The sequence below is a fragment of the Micromys minutus genome, assembly GCF_963924665.1.
Source record: "Micromys minutus genome assembly, chromosome: 29".
In the NCBI taxonomy this organism is placed as follows: domain Eukaryota; kingdom Metazoa; phylum Chordata; class Mammalia; order Rodentia; family Muridae; genus Micromys; species Micromys minutus.
Window position 1 is genome coordinate 1,561,135 of NC_137964.1, and position 12,626 is coordinate 1,573,760.

Here is a 12,626-nt window from a genome sequence, read left to right on the forward strand (position 1 = left end):
GTTGATGAGATCCTGCTGGCAGCTGGGGGCCAAGAAGCAGCAGAGCTCCGGAGAGAAGCTCTGGCCTTGTATAGGGTGCTGGGTGGCCTGCCCAAAGTGCCTGGCAGGGGAGATGGGAGACAAAGCAGACACACAACCCCTTTATTCACTGCTGAGAATATGTGGAGGAAGAAAAACTATCAATGAACTCATTTAAAACTGAGGGTTGGCTGACTGGAGAGACAGCCCAGTGGATAGTGCACTTGTTACTCAAGCATGAGGACCTGGGTTCAAATCCCCAGCACCCATGTAAAAGTCTCAGCAACATTTGCAACCCCAGCTGGGAGATGGGTGTGGGGGTGCCAGGGCTTGTCTAGCCAGAGTGGGGAAATTGTGGGTTCAGCAGTAGACCTTCCCCTGAGGACCAGCCTAGGGCATAAACGTGTTCTCGTACACGCATGCATAGAGCCTACACAAGGGAGCAGGGAGTGTAAAACAAGGGTAGAAAGTCATCATCAAAGGAGACCTGAAAAAAACACATTCATTTTTATCTTGCATCAGACACAATGAAGAGAATATTTGCAAGAGTGCACTAATTCTTAGAAGAAAGAAACCCAGACACCCAGCAGGCTGCTTTCATTGTTGGGTTATCTCTGACAAACCGGGAGCACCAGATCCTGACAGTCTCCAGCCACCTCAAGGAATAGGCCATTTCTGAAAAGCTATTCAAGGGCCTCTCCAGCCCCCCCAGGCCCCTTCTCAAGCCTTTGATATTCAAATGGAGCTTTTGAGGTCCCTATCTCCTCATCTTCCTTGTCTGAGACTTGCAATTTCCCTTTGTGGGTGGATTTGCATTGTGTTTGTGGCTCTTTGTCTCCCTCTGTCAGGAGGAGATTGACTGGCAAGACCAACCCTGCCATAAGCTGGAAGAGGGAGGGGCCTCTGATGACTAGAGAAACATTTTCTTTTCACTGTGTTATGGGACCTGAGGCCTTGCAGGTGTTCACCCAGCCCCTCACTGGGGATTCTAGGCAGGGGCTCTACCACTGAGCCACACCCCAGCCCCTCACTGGAGGATTCTAGGCAGGGGCTCTGCCACTGAGCCACACCCCAGCCCCTCACTGGGGGATTCTAGGCAGGGGTTCTACCACTGAACCACACCCCAGCCCCTGACTGGGGGATTCTAGGCAGGGGCTCTACCACTGAACCACACCCCAGCCCCTGACTGGGGTATTCTAGGCAGGGGCTCCATCACTGAGCCACACCCCAGCCCCTCACTGGGGGATTCTAGGCAGGGGCTCTACCACTGAGCCACACCCCAGCCCCTCACTGGGGGGATTCTGGGCATTTATTTTGTAGTTGAGACATGCCCCCTAGTCCTTGCTGTTTTTATCTTTGTTTTATTTTGTTTGACATAGAGCTTCAGTTGTGGCACAGGCTGGTTTTGAGTTTACTGCCCTCTGCTTGTAACTTCCCGGTCCCTAGGATCTCAAGAATGGTGGTCCCTGATCCTCATTTCGTTTGTTGGTTGGTTGGTTGGTTGGTTGGTTGGTTGGTTGGTTGGTTGGTTTTTCAAGACAGGTTTTTTCAAGGAGTGTATAACAGTTCTGGCTCTCCTAGGAATTTGTTTTATAGACTAGACTGGCCTTGAACTCACAGAGATCCACCTGTCTCTGCTTCCTGAGTGCTGGGATTAAAAGTGTGCACCGCCACTGCCTGGTCCACATTTCTTACTAGCCTGATATTTATTTACTGCACAGGGTCTGGGGGATGGATAAAGGTCCACACTGACCGCAGACTAGTATAAGATCTACAGCAGTGGTTCTCAACCTTCCTAAAACTACAACCCTTTGATACAGTTCCTCATGCTGTGGAGACCCCCCAACTTTAACATTATTTTCATTGCTACTTCATAACTGTAATTTTGCTATTTGTATAAATCCTAGTGTGAATATCTGTGGGGTTTTTTTGATGGTTTTAGGCAACCCCTCTGAAAGAGTTATTCAACCCCAAAGAGGTCACCACCTATAGGTTAAGAACCGCTGGCCTAGAGAGTGACACTGGGGTCAACCTGTATGGCTAAGTGTGGATGGCCTGGAGGACTCAGAGGAGAATCAGCCAGTGACAGACCTAGGACGTGAGGTAGACAGAGCCTGAGACACATATGGGATGAAGGAATGTGCCCAGTCCTGTCTGACTCCATAAGCACTTACTGAACTGGCTCTTGCTGGCACGTGGGCACAGCCCAGGAGACATAGAGGATCAGTTTTGTAGATAAGCAAGGACTATGTGATCTGGAGAGGGCAGACAGGCCATGGGGAGGAGGCCCCTACACCTGGTACATGACAAGGGTTCTGCTTTGCTCCAAAAGCAGGCTCAGCCATGGCAGGAACAACCCAACCTTGTCCTTCCCGAGACCAGAGCAGACCCACTGCAGCTTCCAGGCTCACAGCCTGCTTTTGCCTTGCTGACTGGCCGGCAGCAGCCTCCTCTTTACCAACAGTCACATCTGTGGTTCACACTAAGAGCTTACGACCTCGCTGTAACCACCTAGCTTGCTCACAAGGAATGAACAACTATTACCCATAATTTCAGAAAATGCTGTCTGACCCTCATTCTCAAAGACATGGAAACCTAAGAGGGGTCTTGGACAGGAGCTCCCAGAGTACCGTGGGTGTCCTAAGGGACCCCTGAAGGATTCCAACTCACCTAGATGCCACAGCATGGTTAAAGGAGTCGTAGCATGTGGGAGCCACCCTTGTTAATTAGGCGGATGAATGGCAGGTGAAGGTACCCGAAGAGACGAAGACCACCCCCACACCGAAGGGCATCTGAAACCCTCCAGATCCATTCTAACCCTGTTTTCTTCCATCCACTGCCTGCAGTTCCAGGAGAGCCACCCGGATCTGTGTCAGCTACACCACACACCACATCCTCGGTTCTGATCCAGTGGCAGGTAAGAGCCAGGGCCACCCGGTTATTTCTAAACATGCTTTGTCTTCCTGGTTCAGTCACAACCGAGACAACTGTAGAGCCCATGCACAAGACACACACATGCCAAGTGTACAACAGCCCGTGTGAGTCGGACGGAGCCCTCAACTGAGGAGTGACAGCAGAGGGTCGGGGCTCTCCAAGGCCCTTGCAGAGCACAGGGATGGGAGGGGAGACCGAGCTTCTGGCCACGTGGGAGGCTCCAGATGTCAGAACCTGGGGCTGTCCTGCTAGAGAGAGAAAGACTCTAAGGGTCTGAGGGAGGTCTGATACTGTGGGTTGTGTGCAGAGAGCCACAGGAAGACTTGGTTAGTCCAAGTTTGGCCACTGTGTACTGGGGATAAAGAGGGTGGACCAAGTGGCTCTTCCTCCAGGTTGCTGGTGGTGTCAAGGGGAATGGCAGGTGCCAGCCTGAATGCAGAGGCAAAGACACCTCTGTGACTCTGCAGGTCAGACTCTCAGTACGGTGATAAAATAACCAGAGTGGGGGAAAACAATGCAAACGAGGGGTGTCTTATTGAAGTGTCTCGTTTCAGGAACTACAGGGCATTCTGGAAACTCACTCTAAAAGAATTATTTACATGACCCAGTGAAGAGGGAACCTTCTGGGCAGCAGAGGCTTATCTCTGAGTTCTGAAAGGCCCAGGCTAGGTACCAGTAAGGGCCTGGGAAATGAATGAGCAGGGGTAGGATGGCCATACCTCAAACATGCTAGACAATTCAGAGCAGAGCCCTAGGAGTACTAAAACCCGGAGCCTAGAGTGAGAAGAAAAAAGGAAACAGGACCAGGAAGCTGGAGGAGCCATGTTACCCCCAAAGTGTCTGGACCACACAGCTAGTGTAAAGGCCTGTGGTCCTGGTCATCCAGCGCACCCTGGTGCCTTTTGGTACCTAAATATTAGATGGTATCTCACGCTAACTACTTTCTTCTAGCCTAGGCAAAATATCTAATAAGAACCAAGTTAAGTGAGGGGGGAGGATGTATTCAGGTTTGAAGTTCCAGGATGGGGGAGGAGTAGCAGCTGGAGCAGGAGGCAGCTGGTCACATGGTATCCACAGTCAGCAGAGAGAGATGGATTCTGGACTCAGCTCACCTTCTCCTTGTTCAACCCAGGATCCCAGCATACAGATACTGCTCACCACCAGGGACCATGTTCCTGCTTCACATAACCTGATCCAGAAACTTCTTCACAGACATGTCTAGAGCTTTGTCCTCTATGTGACTGGAGATCCTGTCCGGTTGACAGCAAGTAGTAACTCTCAAGGTTATGACCCTGTCATCGACACACAAAAGGGAGTTCAACCTAATGGGATCCAACGCTGTCACCTTCAGGAGCAGAGAGCAGGACTCTAGTTGCTGGGAAGGCGACAGCTCCCCTCGGTGACAGTCACTACACAGTGACAGCTGCCTTTCAAGGCACCAAGACTATATTTCCAAATGTTTCCGGGTGACGCTGTCAGCTCACTCCTGTGCCCTCAGCCTTCTCTGGGCTCAGCAGAGTGTGAGGAACAGGGTAGAAGAGGAGAGAATCAGCCAGGGCCCCCATCTAGGAGCCACCCATGGCAAACAGCAGATGGCCTTGACCTCAGCATGCCGGGCACCACTGTGTCCCTACTGAGGCCTCTCTGGACGGCAGGGGTCATGGCTGCTCATCTCTGACATCCCATGTCCTTACTCCCTACAGGCCCTGCTTCTGCTCTGCCGTGGCATCAGGGGCTGTGATGGGAGGCCAGAAACATTCTAAACAGAAGTTCAAAAACCTAGCGCTACTATGGTTCTCACCAAAGACACACCAGGGGGAAGGAGAAAGAACCTCTTTTCTTTTCTTTTTTTGTTTTTGTTTTTGTTGTTGTTGTTGTTGTTGTATTGCTGCTGGGCTGGGAACACAGCTCCACACTGACACCTGCAGCAGCCCACAGAGGTCCCTTAATCTTTTAGGGATCTTGACTCAAATAAAACCAACCCCTTGGCATCAGTGTAGAAAAGAGTTTCAGGACCAGCCAGTGTGCGGCAGAGTCGGAATCTATTAAAAGGAGAAAGGAAGGTACCAGACAAAGAGGAAGACACACCTCAGAGTGAGCACAGCTTCCCCGACAGGAGTCCCCAGTCAGTCTTCACAGTGACTATATTTCAGAAGTTTCTGGAATTCTGCTGCACAGAGAATTTCTCAGAGGCCGTCCCCTCCCCAACCTTAGTCCCCCTCTTTGATAGCTGCCATCTTAAGAGGACTCCAGAGATGCCTTGGGTCAGGCTGTGATCAAGCAGAGTGAGAGGAGCTAACGTGTGAGGGAGTTAGGACTTGGGTGAGGGTTTGTCTGTTTTTGTTTAGGGGTGTTCTGTTTTAGTTTGTTGTTTACTGTCAGTGGGGTTTCTAGTGAGATTCCTGGAATACTGCAGATTACATCTGAGAGGAGATGCCTTAGGCAAACTAGATTTGCCTTAGGCAAATGTTCCTTGGGTCTGAATTGATTCTCATCCAGTGAAAGGCTTCTGGGGTGAAGAGCTCTGTTTTCTTCTCATGCCCATAATTCTTTCTGCCTTTCTGGCTGCCCCACTCCTACTGCGCCAGATTCTACTAGAAAATTAGCATTTTATTTGTAGATGTGGCAGCCGGCCACAGTAATGAGATCCGCATCTTTTTCATGGAGGCAGAGAGCGCTGGGGCAGGGTGCATCTTCCCCTCTCAATGAAGTTGCCTTGGCCATAAGCTGCTGCCAGTCCCAGTCCTCAGCAGCACCGGAGTCAAGCCTCCTCCATGGCTGTGGACAGCTCTGTGAAGTGGTACAAAGCTGCACCGAAGGAACTTGGCATATGTGCCCATCAGCTGTGCCCTCCAGTGTCCAACAGAAAAAACAGATTTCAAAAAGCCCAGAGCAAGAGGCGGTCAGTCCAATGTGCTGCAGAAGTAAATGCCTGTCAACCAGCAGGCAATTGAAACACAATTAAAATTATGAGTAATTTAGGAAATTGGAGACTGGAACAAAGAAATAGAAGCTGGGTTTAAATATAGATTCTCATTCCCCATGAAGCATCTCACCTGTAGCCTTTTGTTTTTTTTAGCAATTCGCTTTTAAAAAAAAATACAAGTATGGACTGTAATGTGAAGGCCGTGTGGCTTTCGTCAATGCCTGTCCTGCTGCGAGTGGTTGGGCTTCAGGCACCTTAGGGAGCTGATCAAACTTCGCCCTTAGTAGGGCCGGACTCTGCTCCCATCCTAGGATGTGAATGTGTGTCCCAGGCGGGGGTGGTGTCATCTTTGCAAGAGCACTGCTTGTCCCAGGGCTTGGGGGTTTCAAACCCATGACAACGTTGACTGTTCCCATGAGCCATCTGTGCACCAGTCCCACATGCCCATCCTGGTACCTCAAGGGGGTTGTTTGGTTGGTTATCTCCTTGTTGTGACAAAGAAGCTAAATCAATAGAGGGAAGGCTTGTTCTGACTCACAGCTGTAGGGTGCAGTGGGCCATGGTGGGGCCGGCATGACAGCAGCCATGGTGGGGACAGCAGGACAGCAGCCATGGTGAGGCCAGCATGACAGCAGCCGTGGTGGGGACAGCAGGACAGCAGCCATGATGGGGACAGTAGGACAGCAGCCGTGGTGGGGACAGTAGGACAGCAGCCATGGTGGGGACAGTAGGACAGCAGCCATGTGGGGACGGCAGGACAGCAGCCATAGTGGGGACAGCATGACAGCAGCCATGATGGGGACAGTAGGACAGCAGCCATGGTGGGGCCAGCATGACAGCAGCCGTGGTGGGACCAGCATGACAGCAGCCGTGGTGGGGACGGCAGGACAGCAGCTGTGGTGGGGACAGTAGGACAGCAGCCGTGGTGGGGACAGTAGGACAGCAGCTGTGGTGGGGACAGTAGGACAGCAGCCATGTGGGGACGGCGGGACAGCAGGACGTTGCACAGCTGCTTGCATTGCATGTACTGTAAGGAAACAGAAATGAATGCTGGTGCTCTTCTTTAGAGTAAGGACAGTAGCCTATGGCATAGTCCAACCCACCTCAGCACACTCTAAAAACTTCCTCACTGACATGCCCAGATGCTTGCTGGCAAAGGTTGTCTGTAACCATGATGGTGGCCAAGACAAAGGCCATGAGGCCTCAGACATGTGCAGCTACGATCCTAAGGTTTATTTCCTTTTCTCTCCTCCTGTACTTCCATGAGAATGCAAGGGAGAGAGAGCTCTAGCTGTGCCTAGGGAACAAAGAACACACTTGACAGGGTGGCTAGATCTTCTCCAGAGGACAAGGTAGAGGGAAGGCCCAGCCTGGACCAGGACTCAACTGTAAAGTTTCTGGCTGTCATGATGTGGATATGTTATGTTCCCCCAGAGTCTAGTGGGTAAAGAATGCTTGGTTCTGGACACAAGTAGCCAGCTTTGGGGCTTCAGGGAGATGCTTGGATAATGGATAAGTAACCTGACTAATCTATTGATGGACCCAGAACTTAAAGACACTGTTGGGATGTGGTAGAGCTCTTGGAAGGAGTCTGAGTGTAAGAAGTAGTTAACTAGGAGCATGCAGTGTGTGTGTGTGTGTGTGTGTGTGTGTGTGTGTGTGTGTGTGTGCTTAAGTGTCTACTTGTGCATGCCCGTGCATGCATGCTGAGAGGCCAGAGGTGGATGCTGGGTGCTCTCCTCTATTGTTCTTCATGACTTCTTGGTATTCGTTTCTTTAGAGACAGAGTCCCTGGCTGAACTTAAAGCTTGCAGCTATAGCAGCTAGGCAGCAAGTCTCAGTGATCCTCTTGACCGTCCCCCTGACTGTCCCCCTGACTGTCCTCCCCGCCCAAGCGCTGGGGTTACAGGTGCATATGGTCACACCTGGATCACATCAGTGCCGATGATTCGAACTCAGGTCCTCATGCTTGTACAGCAGTCATGATACTGTGGAGCACCCCCACCTGGGGCCACCTTCGAAGGCAGTCCTGCCTCTTACTATTGGTCTCCTTCAGCTTCCTGTCCACCGTGTGGTGACCATGTGCTCCCCCTGACACATCCTGCTGCCCTCACCACAGGCCGAGTGACACATGGGCCAAAACAACCCCTTCCTCCTTCCAAGTTGCTCTCACAGATGTCCATCACAGGAACAGAGTCTGATGAACACATTATATGTTCAATGTTATGTTTGAAATGAAGGCAATCTGGGTTCCTGTGTGTCTCCAAAGCACTGGGGCTTAGCCTCAAAGGGAGCCCTGCACTTCTTTCTGAGACATGGAGATCACAGAAATGTAAGCCTAGACTCCTGGGGACTTCCAAAGTCCCTCTGGATTCGGATTTATATCTACATGCTCTTACAAGACCCTGAATCCTGGTCCCTGTTGTACCTTGAAGAGAGCCTAGCTTGTAGCCTAACCCCCACCTAAACAAAGAATAAACACTGAGTAGAAGCCAGCAGCTATGCGACCCAGCCCAGCCCTGTCAGGCATCTGGAAGGAAGATTGATTTCTTAGTTACTTTTCTTACTGCTGTAAGATAACTGGTCAAAGCAACTTAAGGGATCACTTCATGGTGAGTCCTTCAAGGTGGGGCAGCCTGGGCAAGCAGGAGCCTGAAGTAGCCTGCACCATTTCTTCTACAGTCAGGCGGCAGAAGATAATGAATCCTCTGCTCAGACCTTTTTCTCCACTTATGCAGCCAGGGGATGTTGCTGCCCACAGTGGGCAGGTCTTCTCACCTCAATTAACCTAATCAAGATAGCCCCCACAAACATGCCCAGAAGTCCATCTTCCTGGTGGTACCAGATCCCATCAAGTTGCCATTTGAGATTAACTACCACAGAGGCTGCTCCTCTCAGCACAAGCCCCCCACCCCTCCACTCAGTTCTGCCAACCCCTTCTGAGTCTTTCCCAGGGCACCATTCTCCTGTGCCCTGGTGATGACTCCATGGATTTAAACAGGGACTTTGGAAAAGCCATCCTAGATTCTGAGTCTGCCAGTGGGCTTTGGATAAGGGGTGGGCAGAGGAAGGAAGCATTAGAAGGCGCTTCTTTGTCTCTATGAATTTCTGAGCCCATACAGATGGAATGACATGTTGATGGGGTGTCCCTGCTCTCTAGCATGTTCAACTCGACTCTGCATGCATTGGGCGAGCACCTACAGTGCCCATGGCATGTCTTGGGTGCTGTAGGGATGTAGAACTGAGCAGAAGGCAACAGAGCCTTTCACCCTGGGACAGTTGCTGGACTAAGAACTTCAGACTAAGGGCTTGGAAAGACAGAGTCTGGTTCCAGACTTCTGCCAGTGAGGCTGAAAGACATAGCCTGGGTATTGAAGCAGATGAGGAGGCCACAGTACCAGGATTTAAATCTAAAACCTGAATTGCCCAGTGCTCCACGCAAGCTGTCCCTGCGTCTCTCCAGACTCACCAGGCCCTGACTGAGTGATGTTCCTGCCTCACAGGAGCTGCCCGTGGGCAGGTCTGGACTGGCTGCAGCCTCAGGGGAATCTGCCTATGCCTAAACCAGTCGCTATCCTGACTGTAACAAAACACCTGAGAGAATTAATGTAGAAAGAAAAAGGGTTGTTCGTTCCACTCACAGTTTGGCAGATGCCAATCCAAAGTCAAAAGTTGGTTAGAGCCTCTGTTGAGAAATGCATATGAGAATAGAATGTTCCCTCATAGCTAGGAAGAGAAAGAGGAAAGTACCAGGGTCCCACAGGCCCCTTCAAAGGCACAACATCGCACTAGGCCCTGCCCCCTAAAGGTTCCAGCTTGGAGACTCTCCTGGTTTAGCACTAACATGTCTGGAGCCACTGAAAAGAGTCTTAATTGGTTGTCTTTATCACGTCGGTCTGTGGGCATGTCTGTGAGGACTGCCTTGATTGTTAACTGATGTAAAGAGCGTTCAGCCTGCTTGGGTAGCTTTGTTTCCTGGGCAGGTGGTCTTGGGCTATGGAAGAAAGCCTGGCACAAGCCAGAAAGCAAGGCAGCAGACAGCATCTCTGTTTCTGTTCCAAGTCCCTGCTGGAGTACCTGCCCTGGCTTCCCCAAGTGACAGAGTGTGACCTGGAAGTATAAACTAAAGATACTCTTTCTCCCCTTGAGTTGCTTTTGATCAGAGCCATGTGTCACAGCAATGGGACAGAAACTGGGGTGGGTAGAAGTCTCCAGCATACACCCTGGGGACACTTGCTGGGAAGGCATACAACTCAACTCTGGGGGCTTCTGATGCCACCTGGCAAATGTGACCACACCTAGTGCTGGTCATCATTGTCCCCTGAGTGAAGGGGTTTGGCCTCCTCTCCCTTTGCATCCTCTGATGTGACTAGAAACATCTCAGCCTTTCTTGCTTCCTCTCCCAGACCTCAGATTGAACACTCAAAGACGGGAGGGGGCGCCAACAGCTGCACAGCCATATTACCTCCCCAGCAAGGGCATTTCCACTTTCCCAGCATTCTGTTCAGTTAATATTTTGAGTGACTAGAATTCAGTCCTGCCCACTCCCCCACCATCTATCTCCAGACTGTGTGTCTTCTGCAGCATTGGCTAGGCTTTAGCCATCTTCCCACTGGTGTGATCCCAGACTGACAGGCAGGCTTTGAAGGTGACCCTTGAGGGGAGACTGCTGGGCTGGCACTTACAAAGCCCAGCAGCAAGCTTTAGAAGTTTCCACTCACCCTCCCTTCTTGCCGATTTGAGTCCGCCCAGATCCCAGAAAGGGGAGCACAAGCCACCTCATCTGCCTAGACAGAGTCCTGCCATCTGCACCTCCCCCAGCATGAGGGAAGGCAGTGCCAGAACCTTCTGCATGGCCACATGGTGTTATCTGTGCTGTAAGAGCAGGCTTCTGATACAGCTGTCAGAGTCGCTGAACGGGGACACCAGTCTCCCTGCTTCTTTGTCAGAGACCTAGGGAAGAAGGGCAAAGCTGCCCTGGTTCTTGGAAATCCCTGCTGTCCCTTGCTTGGCAACAGTCTTCTTATCCATGCATTGACACAGGACTGGTGCCTGTGATGACAACTGGATGTTTAGTGGACAAGTCTCCTGACTTGGTTCTGTGGACTGTTCTGGAATTTTGTCATATGGAGAACATCACAAAAGCTAGACATGTTCCGTCCCAGGAGGCTGCATTTTTCAGCCAGGCTGCCCACTCTAGGGAGAGGATCACTGTCTACACCATGGGGAGTGTCATGGAGGATTCTTCCCTCCTTCAGAGGCAGCTCACAAGCCATTTCTGTTCATCTCCCATGTGCCCCCAGCACTAAGGCTTCCTCAGAAGGTGCCCAGTTCTTGCTTACCTACCTCCGTGGCTCTTTGTTATTCCTTGAACAGAAGATCTCATAGCCCCAAGGAGATGGAGGTAGCTAGGCTCAAGAGCTCAGAACTCCATCTCTTATGGCTCCACGCTGTGCCACACAAGCATGCTGAGGGTGAAGGACACAGGTATGTAAAAAGCCCCTGTTCATCTCACCCTTAGCCTTGCCATCTCCCCTCAGGATGTGTCCAGTGGCAGAGCCAGCTTCATCCCTTGGGGACCATATCTATGAGGCAACTTGCAGTCACGAGAGACAGAGGTGCCCAGCCTTTGTGACAACTTATTTGGTAGAGCAACTAAAGACAGGGCCTTCTTATCCTTGTTTCAATACAAAGATGGCTTCTTCATCCTTTCCTGCAGATGTTAGGTGACATACAGAAAACTGCCTCTTGCTCTCAGGAAGTACTGCCTTATGGCCTTAACAAGGTGTTAGAAGATGGGGCAATGGCTCGGTAAAGTGCTTTCCTTACAAGTATGGGGACTTGAGCTCTAGCCCCAGAACCCATGGGGAAGCCAGCCCTGGTGCCATGAGCTTAAAATCCTAGCACCAGAGAATCAGAAACAGATCTCTGGGGCTCACTGGCCAGCCTAGCCTACTGGGCAAGCTCCCAGCCAGTGAGGAAACCCTGCCTCAAAAACAGGCTAGACTCCTGAAGAACAGCCGAAGTTTTCTTCTGTCCTCCATGGAGAGATACCATCAATTTTGATAATGGTGCTTTATAATTCAAATCTTGCTGGGTATCTTATATTTCTGTTGCTAAACCCAACTACCCTAAGAGGAGATAAGCAAAAAGCAAACTCACCTGATACCCCAGTCCATGGACTGAGGTTCATTGTTCTGACCTGGTTGTCCAGGGACTCATGAAGGCAGCTATAGAGCCAGCAAAGTGCCCCCAGATGCTTCCCACACTGCTCAGGGCCAGATGGGAAAGAAGGGGTCTTATGAACTGCCCAGCTACACTGAGACACAGTTTCCCACCATCTGAGACCAAAGCTGGGGCAGGGGCATTTCCCTCTGTGGTCTCACGGCATATGACAGGAGTCCTAGGATATGACACAACTCTGGCTGGTGTTGGGAGTCTGTTAACACTCTGACAACAGGGCACTGAGACCCAGCAAAGCTCCCAGGTTGTGCATTTCCACCTCTGGTGGCCAGCTGTGGCCCGCACACACATTTGAGGCACAGCGAGAAGGGTGGCTAAGGGATGCTGAGCACTCTGCACAGCATGCCTGGGGTCCCTGTTGCTAGTATGCTCACAGATTTCCAACAGCATCTTCAGTGCTCCACGCACACACTGCTTTCAGTCCATAAGTGTGTGTTTGTGGTTGTTAGCCTTGTCACCGACATGTGTTCCTGGCTTCCTAGATCTCTCAACTCGTGGTTTGGAG

The 12,626-nt window shown here is 51.1% G+C and overlaps 1 protein-coding gene across 1 annotated transcript in view; it reads left to right on the forward strand.

Moving 5' to 3' along the window:
- SDK1 (sidekick cell adhesion molecule 1) overlaps positions 1–12,626 on the forward strand; it is a gene marked incomplete at both ends in the record, with an annotated part of 923,105 nt that overhangs the window by 843,292 nt on the left and 67,187 nt on the right. Inside the window, one exon of the mRNA XM_080940510.1 lies at positions 2,865–2,935. Coding sequence (XP_080796636.1) covers positions 2,865–2,935 — 71 coding nt within the window. The remainder of the gene's footprint in view (positions 1–2,864; positions 2,936–12,626) is intronic.